The following is a 25760-nucleotide window of genomic DNA, read 5'->3' as shown; positions in this document are numbered from 1 at the left end:
ATTGGATCAAGTCGTTTTGTCTGATCATTTTAGGGGATGGAGGTCCGAGGCAAGCCCTCTCTGTTATGTTCCATGTATGGTTCCCAAATTTGTTCAAATAATATGACTTTATTTTTTAAATTATATGCTATTTTTTCCAATGGAATACATTTATTCATTTCCATGTACCATTGCTGTACTCTCAGGCTCTCTTCCATTTTCCAAGTTGACATTATACATTTTTTTGCTACTGCTAAGGCTATCATAATAAATATTTTTTGCGCTTTATCCAATTCGAGGCCTAATTCCTTACTTCTTATATTACTTAGAAGAAAGATCTTTGGATTTTTTGGTATGTTATTTTTTGTGGTTTTATTTAATATCTGACTTAGATCTTCCCAAAACATTTTCAGTTTCTTACATGTCCAAATTGCATGTACTGTTGTCCCCATTTCCTTCTTACAACGAAAACATCTATCTGATAAAGTTGGATTCCATTCTTTTAATTTTTGAGGCGTGATATATAACCTGTGTAACTTATACTGTATCATGCGTAACCTTGTGTTTATTATATTCTTCATAGTTCCAGAACATAACTTTTCCCATGCTTTATTTTTTATTTTTATGTTTAAATCCTTTTCCCACTTTTGTTTATGTTTATAGCTTATTTCATAATTTTCCTTATCTTGCAGCTTAATGTACATGTTGGTTATAAATCTTTTGATTATCATCGTGTCTGTAATCACATATTCAAAGCTGCTTCCTTCTGGTAATCTCAGTCTGTTTCCCAATTTATCTTTTAAATAAGCTTTCAGTTGATGATATGCAAATATTGTACCATGAGTTATTCCATATTTGTACTTCAACTGTTCAAACGTTAATAAATTATTTCCCAAAAAACAATTTTCTATTATTTTGATTCCTTTTCTCTCCCATTCTCTAAAGGAAAGGTTATCTATTGAAAAAGGGATAAGTGGGTTTTGTGTCAATAACAATTTTGGTATTTGGTAATACGTTTTTTTTTTCCTTTCGAAGTGGATTTTTTCCATATCTTAAGTAAATGATGCAATACTAGTGAGCTTTTATATTCTACCAGCTTTTCATCCCACTTATAAAGTATATGTTCTGGTACGTTCTCCCCTATTTTATCTAGTTCTATCTTAGTCCATCTGGGTTTTCTCATGTCTGGTAAAAGCCTGATAAATACCTTAATTGTGCGGCTCTATAATAATTTTTTTAAAGTTTGGTAACTGCAAACCACCTTGGTTATACCTCTCTGTTAATTTATCTAATGCTACCCTCTGTTTCCCCCCTTTCCACAAGAATTTCCTTATTATTCTCTTTAGTTCATTAAAGAATTTCTCTGTTAAGGGAATTGGCAACGATTGAAATAAGTATCGTATCCTTGGGAAGACATTCATTTTAATGCAATTTACCCTCCCTATCCTAATCAAGTGGTAATTTTTTCCAATGTTCTAAGTCTTCCTGCAATTTCTTTATTAGTGGCTGATAATTTAGTTTGTGTAGGTGGCTTAAGTTATTATCTAATTTGATACCTAGGTATTGGATTGCTTGAGTTTGCCATTTAAATGGTGATTCTTTTTTGAATTCTGTATAATCCGCGTTACTCATTGGCATCACTTCACTTTTATTTGTGTTGATCTTGTATCCCGATATTTCTCCATACTCCTTCAATTTCTTATGTAATTCTTTTATTGATATTTCTGGTTCTGTAAAGTATACTATGATGTCATCTGCAAAAAAGCTGATTTTATCCTCCTTCACCTTTATTTTTATCCCTTTTATTTTATTTTCTGTTCTTTTCAGTTCTGCCAATGGTTCTATTGCTAAGGTGAACAATGAGGGGGATAATGGACATCCCTGTCTACTTGACCTACTTAATTTAAATTGGTTCAATACATATCCATTTACTGTTACCTTCGCCAACGGTCCATTATATAATGCTTTAATCCAATTAATATATTTTTCTGGTAGATTGAACCTCTGTAATACTTTGACAGAGTAGAATGGAATTATTTATTTAAAGGCTTTTTCTGCATCTAAAGCAACAGCTTGAACTGCATGAATTAGATTAATAGGTTTACAGACATTATCCGCTGTTCGTCTTTTCTTAATAAATTCAGTTTGATCTTGTTTTACTATTTTTGGTACACAGTCAGCCAATCTGTTTGCTAATAATTTCGCTATTATCTTATAATCTGAATTAAGTAGAGATATTGGTCTATATGATGCTGGTGTTAATGGATCTTTCCCCATCTTTGGTATTACTGTAATTATTGTGGTTTTATATGAATCTGGCAAATTTTGTGTTTCTTCTATCTGGTTCATTATTTCCAGGAGAGGAGGAATTAATAATTCTTTAAATGTTTTATAGAATTCTATTGCGAATCCATCCTTCCCTGGCGTTTTATTGTTCGGCAGCTTTTTGAATATATCCTGTACTTCCTCTATTTCAAATGGTTTTATCAGTTTGTTTTGTTCCTCTTCTTGCAATTTTGGCAGTTCAATTTTAGCTAAAATCTCTTCTATTTTATCATCTTTCCCCTCATTCTCAGTTTGGTATAATTGTTCATAAAATTCCTTAAAGTTCTCATTTATCTCTATTGGCTTATATGTAATTTGTTTGTCCTTTTTCCTTGATGCCAATACAGTTCTTTTAGCTTGTTCTATTTCAAGCTGCCAGGCTAATATTTTATGTGTTTTTTCTCCCAGTTCGTAATACTTTTGCTTTATTTTCATTACGTTCTTCTCCACCTTGTACGTTTGAAATGTTTCGTATTTTATTTTTTTTGCTGCCAATATCTCCCTTTCCAACTGCTCTATTTCCCGATTGTAGTCCTTTTTCATCTTAGTTACGTAACTTATCTGCCCTCTAATGAAGGCTTTCATTGCGTCCCATAATATAAATTTGTCTTTCACTGATTCCGTGTTTATTTCAAAATATTTTTTAATTTGGCGTTCAATACTCTCTAAATTCATGCCTTTTAAGTAGCATGGAGTTTAACCTCCATCTTTATGTTCTTGGTGGGATGTCCTCCAGTTCTATTGCTAATAACAGGGGTGAATGATCAGATAGTAATCTAGCTTTATACTCAGTTTTCCTAATTCTCCCCCTGAATATGGGCTGACAACAAAAACATATCAATCCTTGAGTATGTTTTATGTCTACTCGAATAATATGAGTATTCCTTCTCCCTTGGGTGCTGCCTCCTCCATATATCCATAAGTTTCATTTCCTGCATTGATTTAACCATAAATTTGGCCACTTTATTCTTTTTGCTAGTCTTTTGTCCAGTTTTATCCAACATTGGATCCAAATAAAGGTTAAAATCCTTTCCTATCAATATATTTCCTTGTGTATCTACAATCTTCAAAAAAATATCCTGCATAAACTTTTGATCCTCCTCATTAGATGCATATGTATTGAGCAAATTACAAAATTCTGAATATATCTGACATTTTATCATTACATACCTCCCTGCTGGATCTATTATTTCCTCTTCTATTTTGATTGGTACATTTTTATTAATTAATATAGCTACACCTCTAGCTTTTGAATTATATGATGCTGCCGCTACGTGTCCTACCCAGTCCCTCTTTAATTTGTTATGTTCCACTTCAGTTAGATCCATTTCCTGCACAAATGCTATATCTATTTTTTTACTTTTTTCAGTAAATTTAATAGCCTCTTCCTTTTAATTTGATTAAGTAATCCATTAATGTTTATAGTCATAACATCTCATATCCTGTTTACACCTCATTTCTGCTTCCTCACCACCACCATCCCCCTTTTCATCTCTCAGTTTTCCATTTTAAAATTCAATGTATGACAACACATTTAAAACATAAAATACTCCAACTCCCACATCCGATATTACCTTAACCCCAAATCACCCCCCCCCCCTCTGAGTTGCCCCTTATCCCTTGCTGGGCAACCACAACTCCCCTTTCCATTTGGATTGTGATCCTGTTCGCAAGCGTCAACTGATTTTGCAGTAACGGTTATTCTCCTCCCCCCCAACTCCCACATATAACAAAGTTCTCCCTTTTTTACCCCTTCCTTCCTTCCCTTCTCATTTCCTTTAGTTCTTTACATATACATTGTTTTTACATCTTTATATATACTTTATTGCCTTTCTTCATTCTCATTACATCCCTCCTTCTATCCAACAAGTGTTCTGCAAATTCTGTGCTTCCTCCGGATCCGAGAACAGTCTGTTTTGCTCCCCGAGGATAAATATTTTAAACACAGCTGGATGTCTTAACATAAATTTATAACATTTTTTCCATAGGATCGATTTTGCTGTATAAAACTCCTTCCTATTCTTTAAGAGTTCAAAACTTATGCCTGGGTAAAAAAAATATTTTTTGTCCCTTGTATTCCAATGCTTTATTATCTTCTCTAATTTTATTCCTTGCCCGCTCCAGTTTATTTTCTCTTGTCGTATATCTCAAAAATGTTTCTCAGATGGATCTTGGTTTTTGATGTATCTGTGGTTTCGGAGTCAGTGTTCTGTGTGCCCTTTCTATTTCCATTTCTTCCTGCATTTCTGTCGTTCCCAGGACCTTCGGGATCCATTCTTTTATAAATTCCTTCATATCTGTGCCTTTTTCATCTTCCTTCAGGCTCACTATTTGTATGTTGTTTCGGCTACTATAATTTTCCAACATAACAATTTTTTAAGCTAACAACTCTTGAGTTTATAATTTTTTTGTCACTTTCTTCCAATTTTTCTCTTAAGTCATTTACTTCTATTTCTACAGCTGTTTCTCGTTCTTCCATTTTCTACTCTTTTCCCTATTTCTGTCATGACTAGTTCTAATATTTGCGTTTCATCTTTTGTTCTTTTCATTTTTCTTTTAATTGCACTAAATTCTAATGACATCCATTCTTTTAATGCTCTTATTTATTCTTAAAAAAAACTATATTCTGTCCATCTGCTTTACCTTCTATTTATCTGTGAAGATCTTGGTCTTCTTCCTCTTCTTCTGTGTCTGTACCTGTGTTTGTGTCTTCTTCTCTTCTTTGTATCTGTGTCTCTTCAGATTTTCTTGCTGAGTTGCTTGTCTCACTTTGCTGGGCCTCTTGTTGTTGGTCCTCTCCTTCTGAGCTGCTCATCTGTCGGGCCTCCTGCGGCTGCTCCTCTTGCCATTCACCCTGTCGACTTTCTTTCTCACCCGGTACTACACTCCCTCTTCCTGTCGCTTTTCTCATCTTCCAGCTGAGAGCCCTGGTGTCGGGTGTCCCTCAGCTGGTTGCGCCATGGTTGCCCACTCCTCGGCTTAGCCCTCCTCGCGTCGGTGTTTTCCTTTACCTTAGATTGCGCACTGCTCATGCGCGACTCCTCACGCATGAGCAGTTGCGCACTTTTGTTTGGCTCAGAGAGCCATTTTTGCAGTTCACCAGTCGGGTGGTTGCGACTCCGCAGGGCTGACACTAACCTCGGAGATTGGGCGCTCTTCGCCCCCACGGCTCCCTGTTCCTTCATGAAGGTAAGGGCTTCTCCTTTCTTTTCCAGTGTCTTTTCTTCTTTTTTCCCCATTGTTTTTACTTTTTCCTTCTTTGGTGCCATCTTCTTTCTCTTCTCTGCAACTTTATCTTTTATTTCTTATATTTTATATTTGTTGAACTTTGTCTTTTCTTCACTTTTTTTTCTTTTTTTCTGGAGAGGGCTGGTTTTACCCTACCGGCCACTACTCCATTACGTGACACAAGGTTCTTGTGGTAACATTATAGGCATGTGCAAATTGGGGCATAATGCTCATGCGCCAATTGAATGCATAATGCGCAAGTGCACATGTGTGAATTGGGGCACAATTATGCACAAGGGGAGCAGCCAGTTTTCTTATGTGCAAAAAGATCTGGGAGTCCTTGTGCTGGACAGCCTGAAGGTAAATGTACATGTTAAATCAGTAGTGAAGAAGGCAAATGCAATGTGGCATTCATTTCAAGAATAACAGAATACAAGAACAGGGATGTGATGTTGAGGCTTTATAAGGCACTGGTGAGAGGTCATAAAGTGTTGTGAGCAGTTTTGGATTCCTCATTGAAAAAAGGATGTGCTGATGTTGGAGAGGTTTCAGAGTAGGTAAACAAGAATGATTCCAGGAATTTAAGGATTATATGAGGCACATTTGACAGGTCTTGACCTGTACTCATCAGAATTTAGGAAAATGGTGGAGAGGATCTTATTGAATGTTGAAAGGCATGGGCAAAGTGTCCAGGACAAGAGGGAACAACTTCAAGATTGAAGGGCAGCCATCCATTTAGAACAGTGATACGAGGAATTTCTTTAGTCAAGGATGGTAAACCTATGGAATTTCTTGCCACACGTGGTTGTGGAGACCATGTCAATAGGTGTATTTAAGGCAGAGATTTATAGGTTCTTGATTAGCCAGGGCATTAAAGATTATGGGGAGGTGGCCAGCCATGGGGCTGAATAGGAAATGGATCAGCTCATGATTAAATGGCAGGGCAGAATAGCCTAATTCTGCTCCTATTTCTTATGGTCTTAGGTTTACGTTCAAAGCAATCTGACTTTCACTGAAAGCTTACATGGTGCTCACCAGGCAGTTAGGGATGAAAACACCATGCCAGCCTATACTGTGTGAAGAATGGTGCAGCTGGTTGAGTTGATACCTCACAGCATTCTGTGTGGAGTTGTAAATTCTCCCTGTGTTCCAGATAGGTTTCTAATAGTGGTTAGAACTACACTTTTACAGCACCAGTGATGCAGGTTTAAATCCAGCGCTGTAAGGAGACTGCATGTTCTCCCATGTCCACACTAGTTTCCTCCGGATGCTACGGTTTTCTCCCACACTCCAGAGACAGACTTAGTTAGGAGATGAGTTGATCACATGGATATATTGGGGGGTGGGGGGGGGGGGGGGGCATCGGCCCAAGTTTAAATTTAAATTTTTAAAATTTAGACATACAGCACGGTATCAGGCCATTTCGGCCCACGAGTCTGTGCCATCAAATTAACTTACACCGTGGCACGTTTTAAAATGTAGGAGGAAACCAGAGCCCCTGGAGAAACCCCGCGCAGACATGAGGAGAATGTAGAAACTCCTTACAGACAGTGTGGGATTCGAACCCAAGTCCTGATTGCTGGTGCTATAAAGGCATTGCACTAACCATTAAGCCAACCATGCTGTCTTAAGTACTAATTTTAGTTTGCTTATCCAAAAAATGGGATACATTTGCTATTGAGAGTTTACCAGAGCTATTCCTGGGATGGAAGGTCCATCAAGAGACTGTAGGTTAATATTCTATTCATTACAGTTTAGAAGAATGAAAGGTGTCATAATATTTTGTGTTTCAAGTGGTTATTCATGTAATTTCCATCACTAGCTCCTACGTTTAGATTTTCTTGCCTGAAGAATTATCATCAGTTGCCAATCATATTTCTATTAATTAAAAGCATAAAATTCTACAGTTAGAAGACCATTTTACCCACAATGCATTCACTGGCTCTTTGAAACTTAATTTGTGGGACATCTATAGATAACCATTTTCCAATCTGTATAGCTGGAGTGAAAATTCAAGCAACTTTTAAATTCTAATGCACAACTCCATGCTTGATTTTCACAATTTAAAAATTACCCGTTATGTTTCTTTCTGTATCATTATCAAATTTACCTTAGTCTTCTCTTTTCAGTCAGGCAAAAAAAAAAACTTGATATTTTTTATCCAAAGCATTGTTCTCCAAAGTTTGATGTCCTCAGTAAGTTCAATAACTAGGTCATTTTACACCAAGGAACCAAAATGCTTTCTTAACAAGGGCTCAGTAGTAAATTAACTTGGGACCAGCTTCCATGCTATATCACTTTAAGATTCTTTAATATTATTAACTTGCTCTTTCATCTTGAAACCTTTGCATTCATTAATTTTAATATAGAATTTACACTTTTCATTCTTTCCAAAATACATTTCCTACATTAAACATTTTTTGCCAAGTAATTAATGATCTTTTCCTCATCTTTATTGTAATTATCTCCCAGAATTCTTGTTAACTAACATCTTTTTGCATCATCTGCAAAGTATATGCTCTGTATTCAATTTCAGGACATCTACATAGTACAAAAAGATGTGGCGCCTTAACTGACTTAGGGGATACTATGTTATTGCCTTCCAGTCAGAAACAAGTTGTTACCAAGTCTCTCCTTTAAACCTGAGCTATTTTTCATCCTTATTGCCATGATCACCCCAATTATACAAAATTAAATGGCACTTTGTCACTTTTGCCTAATCAAGTTTTGACAGCCCAGATCAAACCTACTTGTTCTACCTTACGTTTACCAAATGATCTTGCAGAAAATAATCATTTGAATTATTTCATACTGGTCACTCCACTCAATTCATCATTGCCCACAAACTTACCACACTTACATTCAATCAATTTGATAAAGTCTGATTATTTAGGATTTGACACAATATCCAAAAATTCAATCTTAACTGCTTTCAGTCAATGTGACAAATATTTTTAAAAATTATGAACTAGAGGGAAGAATTCAACCATATCCAGCTTATAACTTAAATATCACCGGCACTAAAGTCAAACTAAGTTGGCTGCAAACAAAATCACACAACTTCTACAAATTTCAGACATCTTACTTTAGAAGTAAACAAAAACAAAAGCTCTTATAATTTTGCAATCACTTTTATAAAATTGATCAACATACTTCCAACAAGGTTTGCAAGAGAAGAATCAAGATCACTCCCCAATCCTTTAGTCGGCTGTTGTGTTCCACCAGATCCTGGTATTGCTGCAAGTCTTGCTTGATTCTGTGATGCCACTGTTGGCATTAGAAGATCACCTAATCCATCAAAAGCTGACAAAAGGAAAGGATTAAAAAAAGGAATGGAGATTGCAGCAAAAAAAATTTAAAATACTTGTTCTCTTGCTCCACTCATTATCCATTAAAATATGAAAGCTCATCCAAACTCCCCCCCCCCCCCCCCAGTATATAGTAACCGATCACAGAAGGATTAAATACTATAATCTCATCTGCTAGAAATTAGTATTGGAAATATTTTTATTACATGCTACATCCAAGCACAAGTTAGATATAGTAAAGCATCTCTGCTGCAAGGCAAATAATGATGGATGCCTTGATTAATTAGAACTGTGGGTAAGAAAACACAGTATCATTCTAATAACTGCAATAAGGCATTCTGGCACCGATGCAAATTAATTTGAATATTAAGAAGGCACCAAGAAAATAGCATTTGCCAGTTGCCAGTCAATTAGAAAATGTATGTATATAGGTATGTAATCTTTTATCTGAAATTCTGAAAACCGAACATTTTTTTGCATGGATGTCATCTCGACATCAAAGCTCGCATTTGGCACCAAACATAACCCGACGTGATCCACGCTCAACTCACGTTTGAATATCCCATGTCGATAATTAGTGGAATGCTGGGGAATCCTTACTTAAAAGGTGCCAGCAAAAAAAGAGTCCAGTTCCTCCAATTTGCTATATATAGATGCTCGATTTGTCGTAGATGGCCCAACACCCGGATGCTCCCCCCACCCAGTGGTATGTCAAGGTGTCAGATGGGCAGGCGAATGGGGTAAGAATCCACAGCCAGGAACTCAGATGGGCAGGGTACTCCAGCGAGAGGACAGCTGGGGCGCCAGGAGCTTCAGTAGGCGGGCGGCTGAGGCGAAGGGACCTATGGTTGACAGACTGCTGGGGCGATGGACCACTGTCAGGGCAAACACTCCCCACCACCCCCAGCCCAGCACCACTGCAACTCCCCACCCATCTAGTGCCACCGCTGCAACTCTTCCCCCCCTTCCCCATCCAGAGACCCTTCTAGTTGGAATGTGTCTTTGTTTTGCGTGAATCTGAAATCAGCGCAATTACTGAACGTACTACCGTTATTATTATTATTATTCTATTATCTGAAAAATTCCTAATTCCAAAAAGTGTCTGGTCCCAAGGATTTCGGATAAAAGATTCCATACCATCAGCTTATAGTATCTCATTGTACAACTGAAGCCAAGTCACAATTAAGGCAAAAACTCACCAATAATGAAATTGCATCAAACGAGCCAACGATGATGGCATGAGATGGAAGAGAAATAAAATATGATAGCACTGTTAAGAACTGAAAGCTTTGGCTTAATACTGAACAGCAGTAGGTGCATTTCCATTCATGTTTTACAGCAGAAGCCAGCCATGCAGAATTATGTTAGTTATACAATAGGGCCTGCCAAATATAGCACAATTAAAATAAGCTTTCAAAATGAAACTAATGATACAACTAGAATCTACAAGATGCTACTCAAACATTCAGAGTTTTGCATTCAAAGCCACAATTTAAGGAGGCACAATTATCATATAATCAGACTGACAATATTAATTAAATATTAATTGTAAAGATTCATAGTCAATTGTCTTTTGTCAATTTTATGAAGATAACACAATTTACCACAGCAGTGAAAAGATCAAGTGCAATAATGGCCAGTTTCATCTCAATTTTTTTTTTCTGATCTCAAATATTTAAAGCAATTGCAATTGTTATAACTAATGCCAGAATTCAGTACGGTCATGTGCCAATTAACATCCACGATACGTTCTGTAAAATAGGATGTTCTGTGATTTGGATGTTGTGTGAACTCTATATATAATTAACAAACCTATATGGGATACTGTAATGTATCTATTGACTAAACAGCCAAGATACTGTACATCTTCAGTACTGTATTTCTATTAACGTATCTGGCTGTGATTCCTGTCCTTGATGTCAGAGAGTTCAGTTCAGCTCTTTCCTTCCGAAGTCAGGTTGTGTACAATTTGTGCCCCAGGACTTTAATCTCCCTGTTATCGGACATTGATTTTCTTTTGCGTATGTACTACCTCACAAAACGGTCTCTGTTATCGGTCAGCTTCATGTCCACACATCATCTTCAGTTAATTCCAGATTTTCTTCAATTCCCATTCCTGTTGCTCGATTGTCCTTCAGCCGCCACTGCAGCACAGAACCACGTTGTTCGGCAGTCCTGTTGGAACACGCCAACCAGCCAGCTCTAGAGGCCTGCATTCTACCCATATACCTCAAAGTCTCCCCTTTCCATATCCCTGCCTAAGTGCCTTTTGAACCATACAGATAACCCGGATTCTGGCACTTACTCTGGTTACTTGTTCCACGTACATCCACTATTTCCTGACCACAGATGTTCATGCGGTCAGACATTTCCTGAATGGACGTTATGCGGCACATGACTGTACTATGTTATTTAATGCTCCCTTGTGAATTTTTATGTCTGTACCAAATCCACTGTCACATAAAGTAAAAGCAGAAAACAATAAACACTTGGTAGGTTAGGCAGCATCTATGGAAAAATAAATTGCTGATATTTCAAATTGAAGACTGTCAGAACTGCAAGGGTAGAAACAAGTTGGCTTTAAGTCACAGACAGGGTAGAGAATGGGTAAGGACTGAAGCCAACATTATCATGGGGATCGGACAGAGATAACTCATCCATTTGATAAAGGGCAAGTAGAGATAGACAATTTAAAGAATAAAAAAGCTACAAGGGCAATTATAAAGGCAAGATTTTCTTTTCTGATGTTCTCTAACTTCCCTTATTAACCTACCAAACTGTGACTTGGGCAACAGCTCATTGCCATAGCAACAATAGCTTACACCATCTGAGAAATGTCTCATTCATCCTTGCACCTCTGCTGCAACATAACTTGATTTTTTTCTCAGCTTTAATGAAGGATTTTCGATATGAAATATTTTCTGTTTCTTTGTTCAGATCATGGTTTTTTTTTTGTATTTTCAGATTTCCAGTATCTGCACTTTAAAAAAAAACAATCCACTGCCAATTAAAGATCTTTCCTTGAACATAACATACATTTTTGTTTTGGCCTTGATGTGAGGCTGAAAGCTGCTGAAAAAGTTAAAATACTTTTTAAAATTCTGACAGAAAACTATACATTTATTCCTGTGGTAAAAGGCCCAACTTTTGAAAACAAGACATTTTACTCTTTACCTGATGAATCAGGTGCATTACTCGAAGTCGTCATACCAAAAGCTGCTTCGAAGTCGGGTTGCAAAATATTATTTGAAACTGGAGCCCCTGTCGCAGCTGTCGTTGCCATAAATGCATTTCCAAATCCTTAGAAAAACAAAAAATATATATATATTTTTAAAAGAGCCAATTACACACGAGTTATGTTCCTTTGGATTACTCCATTTTACGAGTACCTTGGCTCCTCTTGGAACATTCTTGAAACTGACTGAATAGAGTGTAATTCAAGATAAAATTAAAAGCAATTGTGTGGATATGGAAATGTGCTCAGAATGATATTTACAAATACATATTGAAATAATTCCAATCACCATTTCTCTCAACTGCACTGAATAAATACTTTTTAACATAGTTTAAATAATTAACAAAAATGCAGCAGTTTCAAGCTACAAAGAAAGCACATTACAAAATGAAATCTAGAGAAATAATCAGTACAAACTCTTCAAACTAAAGAACTACTTTCTTGATGTACCTCATTCGCCCTCCCCTTCATAACTAAAGTCAGTTACCAGCTAGCAAGTCCGATGATGCAGATGAACTGGAAAGAGTCTGAGTGGCAGGCTGAGACTCGGGAGCAGTACTGCCAAAGGCATCTGATATTATAATCCAGAAGTGCAGCACAAAAAAAAAATGAAAGCACTGAACTTAGTCCTACTGATTTCTGCAACTACCAGAAACATTTACTCGTATAAATACATGTGAACAAATTTCAATTTGTTTTTCAACATAAGTAATATATTTGAAATTGCGTCAAACTTTTCTATATCTCATACCACTTTGACAACACACAATTTATCTTATTTAGATGTAGTCGCAAGTTAGCTAAAATCTTTATTGCTGAAAGTTATTTTAATGTATAACATAACAGGTACAAGACTGTATTTAAGAACATTAGTCAGGCTGTTACTGAATTTTTTTTAAAACAGTGATTGCAAAAGTAAAAATATCTGTCTTTTTTTAATGAATATTCCAAGTAGCACCACTGCATTTCACATTACTTCTGTTGCCGTTTCAGTTTTAAACATTAGTGTCAGGGAGGACGCTGAAAAACTGCTCAACTTGGGTAGAAATCTGAAAAGTATACCCACCACCAAACAGATCAAGTACTGCTGAAGATTCTGATTTAGCAGGAGAGGCACAGATTGTGGGTGGTGTTACAAATGCATCAACTGTCGCAGGCAAATAAAGGAAAATATTATAAGTCACAATACAAGTAAAAGATATATCTCACAAGCTTCAACGTTGTACTCAAACCATAACTCAAAAGACAATAATCCTATTGTCTGATAACTTCAAAACAAACGCAGCAGCAAGAACAATTTGCCACTCAGTCTTAACTGTTAGAGGTGAAATATTGTAGTAGTAGTAAGAACCCTTTATAATTTGTGGAAATCCAGTCTGCGAACAACATGAATTTTATCACTTGTACTTCATCATAGCTGATTTACTGTTAAAAATGCATGAGCCTTCACATTGAAAAGATTTTTTTCCCAGTGCTATTACCTTGTTTCAATATTGGACGTTGAAATTAAAACCTTAAAAGACATGTATAACATTTGGATAGATAAAGGTTGTGCGTTTGGACTTTAGGACGGAAATAGAATGCAGCAGGTTAAACAAAGTTTAAGGGAGAGGAAAAATAGACAAATTCAAAGAGGGAAGAGACACAGAAGCAAAGGAGAGGTTAAATTTAACTCAAAGCTAAATGCCCACCAGCATCTGACAAACCAGAAAGGAAGCAACTAACCGATTGTACTTGTAGATCTTATTAATGACATTGAAAAGGCAATAAAAGAAACACCTTAAAAATGATCAAAGATTGAGCTTTCAGGTCAAAGAAATACAGAAAAAGTTACACTTCAGAATTATTAAATCCAACTGTTCCAACATAGATCTATTGCAAATGCCTAATACCAGGTGTCGCTGTTTCCCAATTTTGTTAATGGTGATAGGTTTGAAAAAAGCCAAGATGCACACACAAATGTACATGGAAGCTCAAATTAAATGTGAAAAGGTCAAAGCAACGTGAAGGATCTGAAGGCAGTGGATTGAAGAGAAAGAAGATAGCCAGTTAGAAAAAGAATGGGTCAACACCTACAGGTAGCGAGCCTTCCATCTGAAAGCACAATTCCTTTACGCCCCTCCCCCCATCAATTGATGCAGTCTGTCACCGTCCTCCTGAACTTATTTCGATAAGATTCTCTTGCATTCTAGCCTATGCTTACTGAGTCACCTGAAAATCCATTTTAAAAATATTTTTTGAATACCTGCCACCTTGACCTTCCCATTTCCATTATGCTCCCCAATCACCAATTCCATGCCTCTGCCAGCCACTGAAAATGAACCAGATTATTTATCATTCTTTTAGACCAATCCTTCTAATCATTTATCCAAATCATGGTCAAAACTACCTAGCACAACCTTCATGATACTGACAAGACATCCTTGGCTGCTGGAACTCTCACCTTTAAATATTAGCTAGAGGTTTGTTAATTCCAACACACTCTCTTTGAAGCTGTGCTCTCCTCAACTAACCTCAATTCAACTTCAATGTCCATATCCTAAATTGTACAAAATCCAGTTAGCCTGCAGATTCCTGACCTTAACTGGTTGAAATCATCACCTTCATTTTCAAATCCTCATCTCCTTCTCATATTTAACGTCCACCAGCTCTCAAAGATGTCATGAGTCCTTCAGTTTTAACTTGATCACACCACCATGTGTAGCCATTCTTCATCTTCCACAAAGCTATCTATCTCTATACCTCTTTCCAGCTTGAAAGCTACCTCCAACATTTTTGATTACCTGCCCTAACAATGCTGCAGCTCAGGGTCAAATTATGGTTGACTACACTCTTACAAAATAACCTTGAAGATTCTGCTTCATTGAGAGTACAGCATGCAAAACAAGTTTCTGTCTTTCTGATCCTGGGCCTTCAGTTCTACTTTTTGCACTTTTTTCTTTCTTTAGCTATCCCTCCAGTTGAAATGACTTTCAAATTTTCCATCATTTGCTCTCAGTTTCCATCCCCAACAATTCTAAGCCACACAACTTCCACCATCTTGATCGTGCTATGTTCTTCTTTATATCTAAGCCTAAAATTCTCCTGTCTTTTTACACCCAGAATCTTTTGAGGTATTTGCACCATCTCCTTACAAGCAGAAACACAATTATTATACTGTACTCGCATTTCCACCCAACAAGGTGTAAATCTTACATTATACTAAACTTGCCCTGTAGTGATGCTGGATTTTCTATATTCATATCCTTTGTTTTGATTATTCTAATCAGTACATCTGATTCATAAATTCATATTTCAAAGTACAACTTTATCTGTCATATAAGAATTGAAAATGAAATGCTTTGTTGAAACAACTGCCACTAGTTTTTATGCTCAAAGAGTATAGGGAGACTCACCAGATAACAGATCAGCAGTATGACTACTTTCTGGCAAAGGAGAAGCCCCACGTGAAGGGGTTGAAAAAGCATCTTTAAAAAGGGAAAGTGAAAGCAAATAAACAGTTAAACAATCTCTTCCAAGATACACATTTTGTAAACTAGGTTTCAAAGGACTACACAAGGTTGTCAATTTTCTGTTTGGGAATTTCGGATGGGAAATTGGTATTCTCCTTTTTTGTACCTGCTGCAAATAGGTCTATACTAGGACCCGCTTCGGGTTTAGGAGTTGTAGATGCATTTTGTTCAGGAACAGAATCAAATAAATCTAAGAACAAAGACAAGATGTATTAATTCCTTCTACCCCCAAGCAAAACATGTGCACTTAAAAAAAGTTTTTTTGAACACATCTTAAAACAAATCACACAAGCTAATTACTAACAAGTTATGTGTTTGATCTAAACAAATGTAAAATATTTGTAACTAATTTAATAGTTAGCTCAATTATCAGTCTTAGCTCACAAATTCCAAGATAAAGAATAAAGTTACCACCAAAAATATCAAGAACAGGTGCAGTGGTAGTGGTGGTGGTGACAGTAGTGTCTGCAGTTGTGGTAGTAGCAGTGGTAGCAGTCGCAGTAACAGTAACAGTCTCAGTCGTAGTCACACTAGCAGTTGTGCTGGTAATGGCACTGCTTGTTGTACTGGAGGATGCACTGGTAGTGGTGGGGGTAGTTGTTGAAACGCTGGCCTCAGCAGGCTTCATAGCAAAAAGGTCGAGTTCAGCAGCAGTCTCTGCACTACCTTCAGATGGTGCAAAAGGGTCTTTGGAAATGGACAGAGGTGGGAAGAAAGAGGGTCAAAGGATGGAAGATTAGGGTTTACAATCAAGAAGCTAGGGTTAATATCTACACATCAGTAGATTGGCTTATTTTTCCACAGAACATTTTTTATTACATTTTCATTAACCCTAGTCACATACTTTTGTATCAATCCAAAAGTTGCATTTATGGAAGGGTTCATATTAAAAAAAAAGCATGTTATACATTCTCCTAACAGCCAACCAGATAATCCTATTAAAATTGCTACCACAATCCCAAATTAGAAAAGAGCACCACTAATAAATTTGAACACAAAGTTTTATTGCACGTAAAGGTTCAAAGCCATTCCTCATTTTAAAAAAAGAAATTACATTTCCAGTTTTAAAATGTATTTATATTCTGCAAATATTTGAAAGATGATTAATGGCAACTGGTTGAGAGGGTTCTGAGCTTATCAATGTAATTGATGAAGAGTTTAAGTAAGGTACTGTTAAAGAAATGTACGTATGGAGATTAAGCCTCCCACAGTTAAGCTTCAGACTTCCCTTGAAAACATAAGTAATGGGATGGTCCAGATGGATTTGATTGTTTAAAGCTTTCTGAAACAAAGAAAAAAAAAGTGGCCTTTACAAATCACAGAAAGGAACCTTTTGAAATCCATTTGAAATCCAGCTAAATTTCAAGAGCCAAATCGGTACTCTGCTTTATTTCAGCACTATGCGACAAAAAGAAAAAATGACATGTTCAAGGCCAAAAGGAATTTGAGGCACTATCGAGGAATCAGGTTAGGACAATAAGAGAAAAACTGATGGGCAAATGGAACAGCATTAAACACTCTTTGAACAAAATGCTGTTACTGGAAACAGAAGCTAGCAGACAGCTGTAAAGGTGAGGAAGAGATAGAAGGGTAGCAGCTGAATGGATGTGCAGAGGGGAATACACTTGCAGTCCACATGTAAAAGTTAAATGCTTTTTAGGAATATTAATTCCAATTACACTAGTCATTTTCTCACTGCTGATGCGCCTAGGGAACGGGAAAAACTGCAGGGCAAGCTGAACCTGGTAGCGTTTCACACTGCACCACTATTTGCAGATAATTCTGTTACTCAGGATTTTAAGGGGGCTCCCGCCTCCAGCGGTGACATCGCGAGTGATGTATTATGGATAGCACTCTGACAGCCCAGCTGACTGCAGTTACATTTCACAGCTGTCAGAGCTTTAGATATTATGATCTTCAGAAACACAAAATCACAATCAGATTCGTCAAATATTTATTGTTGAAACGTTAACGACATCTGTACACTGAACAAAAAAAATACTTGTGTCGTTTTTTTTTGATGTAAGGTTCTCTAAATGCTGATCAATAGTTCGTCCTGGGCCATGTCATTCAGAATGGCCGATGAGTAACCAGCCAGCGTCGGCTGCTCAGAGCTGGTGGCCAAGCAGGGCAGAAGGACGAACTTCAGGGGGTTAGGTGGGCTCCAGTGTGAGAGGCCACAGTTCCAGCCAGAGCGGCTACCCCTTTGTGGTGGTGCTTGGGGTCCATCACGGCAGACCAGACCTCCACTTCCTGCAAGAGGGACATCACTTCCACCATGCTGCCGGTGCTCAGGAACGCCTATAACACTTCGACCGAGCAACTCCTCACACCACCCCCTCATGCTGCCCATTCCCTGCCCTGCTCCCTTAAGGCGCCAGCTCCCTCACACCACTACCCCAGGTAACGAGACTGTTATTTGAAGAGAAAGTGGTGGCTGCTTTCAGGGGATTTAAACTATGGAGGGGAGCTCAGTTTGTGCTTGGATAGCATGAGAAGGGGCAGGGCTGTCAGAGCAGGGCTCAGGCAGTGAGGCAGGGGGTGTCAGAGCGTGGCCACCAGGGCTGTCAGAGCGCAGTTGGTCGGGCTGTGAAATTTACCTGCCAAAATGATGCAAGCACATAGACACTAACGTCATTAATCGTACCTGGTAGAACTGGTTATCATTTCACACCTCCAGAAGGCGACTGGTGAGTTAACTCAGCTGGGCTCTGAATTTTGCTCTGAGCAGAGTTGAGAGCCTGGTTGAAGTTGACTCACCCTGCCTGGTTATTTCTTTTCACACCATGCGATTCCCGCGATTTGATCCTCTAATTTGGAGGGTTAACTCACGTATTCAGCGGTGTGGAAAGGCCTATAGACTCCAATCATGTACATACTAATGTGAACAGGGCCCTTTTATTTGCATCAGACCTAGACCTTAATTAAAGACTGCATTCAATTTGTTTTAGGCAGGATTTCTGAGGATATGGAGAAACTATGGTGGAAAATGGGCAAATTGTCAAAGATATTTCCTAAATATTCCTTCATCAATATTCAGATTTCAGATGGAAAATAGTTTGCAAAAAAATTCAGTTACCATACATTATCACAAAGGTCCTTTACAAATTAAATATTGCCTCTTTACTCACACTTTGATTTTATTATCAAAAAACTTCTTATCTCTGAGCTTAATCATTCTCAGCTGTTTCCTAAGACCTGCTGTTGCACAGAAACTTTAATTTAGCCAACTATTGCATAAATGCAGGGATCTTGGTCATGCATCACATATTGATCCAAAAGAACACCTTCAAATTTATTTTGAGCCTCACTCCCAGGCCCAGCATGTTACTTGAGTAACTTAGGAATTACATATATTTTGAACAACACAAATGACATCTTTAAAAACTTGGCTTCACCACTGATGGCAGATTCTTTTGCTAACTGTAACCTTTACTAAAGTGGGGTCCCCTACATCCAGTCACATCAAAAGTTTGTTTTATATAATGGCTTTTGAAGTACAGTTACTACTTTAATATTGGAAATTATGTAATAATTACCAGCTCCCTCAACATTACAATAATCAATTCCTTGGAATTTACATGAATAATTGTGCTAACCTGAAAAATCTGTGCTCAAATGTAGATGTTTAACCCCCTTCAGTGGTTGGATGACAGTAAAATAGGACTTTACTCAAAATACAAAGCAAAAAGCTGCTGAATTGTGAATCTTGTTTACATTTGCATAACTTATGCATCAATATAGAAATTCCAAGAGCTGTGGGTGATTCAGTATGGGTTCATTTCCTCTTCCAATGGCAGGGAAATCTTAAAAATTTAAATTCAGGCTAAACATTAAGCTAAAGGAATTTGATACCAGGTTCCGATCCAAAATAGTGATGGATCATTTCCACCCATGGATGCTGCCTGTTTTCATGTTTCTTTGAATGCACATTAATTTTATTACTGCAAAAGTTGCATTTGCTGCACAAATTGCAGGAGCTTTTAATGTCAAAGCTAAAATTCAATTACAATTCCTTCACAAATATTATTTTGAGATAAAATGTATAAATAAAGGGAATATTTAGAAAAGGTCATATTTCAGCTTCCATGTTAATCATATACATATGCATATCAGAACTGTACAGTCATTAAAATTCGCAGCCTCATGTTGTGTACAACTTTAACTAAGCTTAAGCTCACTGATGTGGAGTTTCTCGTTTAACCAGATTTTAAATCAGTAACTCCCCATTGTAGATTCAAACAAAGAGCTTTCTTCAAGATCAGTTGCAATCCCCTACCCTGTAATTAATTGCAAATACTCAGTCAATGGTAAATGCTTTATAAATGCAAGTTAATCTCAGAGGTCACACACTGATTGGGGAAAATGCCAATGAACACTGCATGTATTAACAACCTATCCTGCACATAATTCTGATGCTTAAATATTTAGAATTAGCGAGAATTTCAGTTTAGCTGAGCAGTGACTGTTAACACTGGAACTATGACGCTAAATCAGAATTCATGCAACACGACTAATGAAACTGAAAATTCTGGAATCAGATCTTTTCTAGCCAGGAGACACTCAGATTTCATTGCATTTATTCAACAAGCAGTCCTGAAAATGGTAGGAATCCATCTATGATCAGTTGAGAATCGAATTAAATTAATCGTTGGCATTATAACTGGACTCAAATTTGAATGAAGAAGCATAAACCTGTGAACATTCCAAACTTGAAAACCATGCAACCTCCAAAACAAAATCAACTGCTATTTTGTGCAAAATAATGGACTTTGGAGGAAGCTTAACTAGTTCCTAGTCTGCATTTCAATAGCAATGTAAGGAAGGGGTGAGGTGGGGAAGAGGGGTTGACAACCAAATGCTTTAATTTGAATAGGTTCTCTTAATCTTGAGAACAATGAAATTCTTATTGAAGTGGCATAGAGGACCATTTATGCCATTCCTATGTTTTGCCATCATGGTAGAGTGATGCAAAACCAAGACCAACTCAAGAATTCCGGGTCACAAGCATAACGTAATGTAATTTTAAAATTATATAACACAACAGCATGCTCAATGATTGTGTACAATGATAGAAATATGCCCTTCAAATTTAAAAGAAGCTGCTTTCACCTTTTGCAGTGAGTTAGGGAAATAACTTGCACATTAAGTGTGCACTCAAACTGGATCTAAATTCCCAGTTAGCTGTAAGAGGATGCATGATAATGAAGCAAGCGATTGGAGGAGTTAAGGGTGGGGGGATGGTGAGGGAAATGAGAGGAGGGAAAGAGGATGGGGTGGAAAATGTGTACAGAAGACAGTCCAGGACTGATGTAAAAACATTTCACATTTTTTTCTGAAACCTGTGAAGTGAAATACTGTTGTGAACTTGTGTAATAAAAGAACATTGTTGGGTCTGCTGAAAACATTTTAAGGGTGTATATCTATTTTTTATATATAAGGACTAAGGAAAATGTTTTTATGAAGTTTATAACACTTCATGGCTTTTACTAATGGAAAGATGTACAACAGTCTGAGAAATCTGGTAGTCAAGAAAAATCTTACACGTTTATGGACAACTTCAAGAAAATGAATGAGACCCACCAGTTCCAGCACATGCATCAAGCGCTGCTGCTGTGGTTGACACAGGGGCTGCTGCTCCTGCCCCTTCAGATGCTGTTGATTCTTCAGTAGGAGAAGCTGCAAATGCATCTTAGATGCATTACCAACACCATTCACAACAAAGTGGAAGGAAAAGCAAAGAGAATAGCGATATGTAGAGCAAGAAACAAGTCACAAGTCTGTAAGCTAAAGGCATATCAAAGACCCCATTACAATACATAGATATTAAAAGCCAGAAATCTAAATTTTAGAAATTATCATGCAGGAAATCAAATGAATTTGTGCACCAGATACATAATCAATGTAATGGTTTCTTATGCTTGCTTGTGACTTAGATCTGTAGATCTATGTACCAGTAACTGTTTATCAAAATGACTCTCAAAAGGGAATGAAGCTACCTAATAGCAGGTGCACAAACAATTATGGTAGCCTCTTCATGCATGTTCATCGACGGTACAAATACAATTCATACTTCTCGCTTGCATTCAAAAAGAATACCATAATTTTCAACATTCTTGGAAGGAGCATAATGGATCATATCGTTCCGAAAAGCAATGAGAACAGGCACACAAATATTAGAAATAATTTGCCAAAACCGTCCAATCGTGGTAGTTTCTGTGCCACGTTTGTATTCTAAACAAAACATTCTAAGCAAATGGTAGCCCTATTGTTCTTGGGACTTGATTGGCCAGGATTATGAAGGAAAATGAAGAGAAGGCTGGGCAGTGAGGCTGAGTGGGAAAATGGATCAGCCCATGAACAAATGGCAGGACAGACTTGATGGACTTCTTAGACTATTTTGGCTCCTATTATCTTATGGTCCATCAAATGACTATGAAAACGATCATTCACAACTTTTCTGCCCAGGTAACAATTTTATCTGGGAAAAAGATTCTGTTTACTCTATCAATATTGCTCAAAATTGAATAAACTTCTATCAGGTTCCCTCAAAGTTCTAGAGAAAAAGACCCAAGTTTATCCAACCTCATCCAATGTTCTTGCACTCTGAGGCAACATCCTGGTAACTCTCTTCTGTATCTTTTCCAAAGCCTCCACATCCTTCCTATAAGGAATTGCACACAATACCCCAAGTGCAACCTTTATGTAGCTGCAATATGACTTCTATATTCAATGTCCTGCCCAACAAAGGCAAGCATACCATGCATTTTCTTTACCACCCTCTCCACTTTTTAGGAGATGTGCATCTGAACCTCCAGATCTCTCTGTACATCAATGCTTTTTAAGAGACTTGCATAAGCTGTACACTTTCCTCTTGCATTTGACCCCCAAAATGCAACACTTCACACTTGTCTGATTAAATACATCCACTTCTTGCCATAGTTCAGTGCTGCAGTCTACCCATTAGCTAAGCACGTGCTCATCAGAACAACATTGCCATACAGACCAATAATTTTACTAAAACTTAGACATTTGCTGTGTTTTGATGGTCACAGTAAACCTTTAGCTCAACAAAACCAACATTTCTCACAACCTGAAGCGACTATTTTCCTTTACAATCGCTTGGAGGATATCAGAATGTTGTTGTTGTCTATGATTTGTTCAAACAAATCCATACTAAAGTTGAGTTTTCCAGAGTTTATTATACATTGTTAACATTATTATCAGTTGCTATACTTTGTTACAAGCCGTTAAACACTGTTAGACAGTACTAAAACTTTGCTAGACGGTCAATAAAAATTATCAGACATTCTAATTCCTGACAATTTGGTAGAACAAAAGAAACTAAACTAACATGTGTAATCACTCTAACAAACCACAAGACCTTGGCTCAATGTCTTTGTTAGGAGACACTCAAAGAATATGTAAACAACATCTTGAAAGTGGCATACAGAATTTGCTTCTATGGAGATACATTTTAACCTTTATAATACTGGCCCCTAATTATTATATCTAAAAAAAAATCACCTTTCAAAAAAAATCAAACATAGTATCTAGTTGTATATATCAGTTAAATTTCAAAAGAAAGTGAAGGTCAATTATCAAAGCTTTCTGCCTCTTGGAAATTGGTCTGTTCAGCAAGACAGTTTTGGTCTTGATCCGAACATAACGTACAAGTCCTCCATCAATTAGGAGTTTGGAGGCATTGAAAGGTCCATGATGATCAGCCATAAAAAATTGCTCCTGATTTAAACTATTTCCGTCACTGCTGCAACAGTTCTTTCACCCATCTTTTCAGAATAAATCTGATATAAATCGTACCTGCCTCCACCTGTGGCACGCATACATGTCTTCCTTCCAAAATTGCCCTGGTGGCAATGAAAGTTTACCTTTAAGAAGCAAAAGATGCCACAACATCATTTAGATCTGGAGAAGACTTTGTGAATGGATGACTGTCAAGGATAGCTTCAACTTCAAACAAAACTGTTTGAAGACCCTCCTCATTAAGATTATGTCCATTTAGGAAGATATTAAGAACTTTTCACACTGATCTAATCAATCTATGGTGTGAGGCAGCGAGGGATTGAAGATCCAATTAATTTCTTTCTGGACTAGTTCATCATGGATTCAAGCCTGATTCCAATTTACAATTACTTCTCTTGCACTGAGCTCTCATAAAATTAGTGCCGTTGTCTGCTTGTAGTTCCTTCATTTGTCCACACTTGGTATTAAAACACCAAAGGGCATTGATGAAAGAGTCTGTATCAAGTAATGATGCCACTTCAATGTGAATTACTCTTATGGCTAAATATGTGAAAATAACACCATAGCACTTCACAACACCCCTTGCACGCTTCACTTCAAAAGGTCCAAAATTATCAACCCCAACATATGTAAATGGAAGTTCATTTGGAGAGAGGCAAATCTGCCATCAGCTGTTATCCAGATGGAGTATTTAAACTCCAACAAACAACACATTTTGTCATAATTTTTCTGATTAAGCGAATGGCACCAGAAATCCACTATTTTTGTCGTAGTCTGGCTAACATATGGTTGCAACCACTATGACCTACCTCTTTGTGAATATGCTGAAGAATTAGATTTGAAATGTGAAAATCTTTGGGCAGTTTGACAGGATGTTTCATCTCTTCTGGGATTGCTGCCCTACTAAGGCACCCACCAAGTCTTAAAACACCATTCTCGAGAATAGGGTTGAGCTGACAAATGTGGCTTGTCCTTTTGACATTCATTCCCTTTTTCAGACTTGAAATTTCATCAATAAATCTCTTCCTCTGGCAAAAGCATATTTTCTCTCTCTCAGCATTCAACTGTGAGGCCTCCTTTTTCTTGAGTCTCAAGATTACCTGTCTCTTTTTGTGAAAGATCTTTTTGATGGATGTTATTGGATTGAAATTGAGCAAGAATGTTGCTTGTTTGTTTGTTCTGTCTGCTACAATTCAGAAACCATGTTTTAAATCTGAGCATCCAGCTATTGCCTTTTTCAAACTATTTCAGTCTGGATTAAGGGGATAACTATATCCATTCATTCAGATGTTATCTGAATAGCATTTGCAGTCTTACTCCTCATTTCAGGGTACTCTAGTAAAATTTCTTTTATCAGATTTTGAGGCCACTCCTTTCGAGGCTGGATAAGAAATTGAGGCCCAAACACCCACATTTCTTTCTTCATAAAAGACTACTTTCAAATCACTGGAAGCCAGATTGGCAGATTGTTAACTGCACTAACATATCTCCACTATATTGGACAAGAGACTTTATTAATTTCAGTAATTTCAGAAAGTTCGAAACGGTGAGGTTTTATTGTTGATGTATTTGAGCACAAAGGTGCTCAGTCCAAAATAAGGAATCTGTTAGTTTCATCCGCAACTCTCTTTTCAGCATTGTGTCCATCCTGCCACAGTAGCAGCCATCAATTCCATTTGAGGAATAGTGACTGGTTTCAATTGAGCCACTCTCGTTTTTCCCATTGCAGATCCACAACGTACCTGATCTTTGTTATCATGCAGTAATATGTAACTTGTAGCGCCCGCTACAAGCTAACAATTCCGTAACCATCTTCACATGGATCAACAAAATGATGCAATTGAGCAGATGTTACAGTTCCAAAATTTGTGGGTTTGAAGTATCTATCAATCTTGAAGTCTTCCATCTTATGAAGATCCTGAATCCAACACATCCATTTTTGTATCCCATCATCCCAACCTATCTTTTTCCTAAACAAATCTTGCATGATCTTCTTGGCAGTCAATGACAACTATGCCAATATTCCCAGAGAATCAGATATCAAACTGCCTCTTGATAGAATCCTCCTTCTTGTGAGAAGTCGGTCCTTCAAAATGATTTTGAACATCAAATTTATGTCACACTGAATACATCATTGTAGATCTAACACCCTCTTCACAGGAAGGTTGTGATAGTCCAAGTCCAAATTCTTCTTTTTTTTTGCTCCTCTATCAGGTATGGCAGCCAAGGTCTGCCAACTGGTAAGTAGAATGAAACAGATTGCTTACAACTCATGATAAAGAGATACTGCTCCTTTTACTGCAGCTACATAAGTGAGAGTCACCCACATAGAAGTTATTCCTGATGGTGCTTACACCTTGAGCTAAATTGTTTCATAACGTCCTCAGCACACTTCATAAGGGAAAAATT

The 25760-nt window shown here is 37.3% G+C and overlaps 1 protein-coding gene across 28 annotated transcripts in view; it reads right to left on the bottom strand.

Annotated features, from left to right (window-relative positions):
• LOC138736934 (clathrin coat assembly protein AP180-like) overlaps positions 1 to 25760 on the bottom strand; it is a 209066-nt gene that overhangs the window by 30287 nt on the left and 153019 nt on the right. For 20 of the 28 annotated variants that reach the window (XM_069887162.1, XM_069887167.1, XM_069887168.1 and 17 more), the window contains 7 exons: positions 15999 to 16274; positions 15694 to 15777; positions 15471 to 15542; positions 14321 to 14386; positions 13142 to 13222; positions 12015 to 12140; positions 8686 to 8835 (listed from right to left, as the gene is read on the bottom strand). In XM_069887162.1, coding sequence (XP_069743263.1) covers positions 8686 to 8835; positions 12015 to 12140; positions 13142 to 13222; positions 14321 to 14386; positions 15471 to 15542; positions 15694 to 15777; positions 15999 to 16274 — 855 coding nt within the window. Of the gene's footprint in view, positions 1 to 8685; positions 8836 to 12014; positions 12141 to 12562; positions 12647 to 13141; positions 13223 to 14320; positions 14387 to 15470; positions 15543 to 15693; positions 15778 to 15998; positions 16275 to 21170; positions 21279 to 25760 lie in introns of all 28 variants that reach the window. The other 8 variants (XM_069887165.1, XM_069887171.1, XM_069887173.1 and 5 more) reach the window with 6 other exon arrangements.

Source organism: Narcine bancroftii, chromosome 6 (assembly GCF_036971445.1).
Source record: "Narcine bancroftii isolate sNarBan1 chromosome 6, sNarBan1.hap1, whole genome shotgun sequence".
In the NCBI taxonomy this organism is placed as follows: domain Eukaryota; kingdom Metazoa; phylum Chordata; class Chondrichthyes; order Torpediniformes; family Narcinidae; genus Narcine; species Narcine bancroftii.
This window is presented reverse-complemented; position numbering and strand designations above follow the sequence as displayed.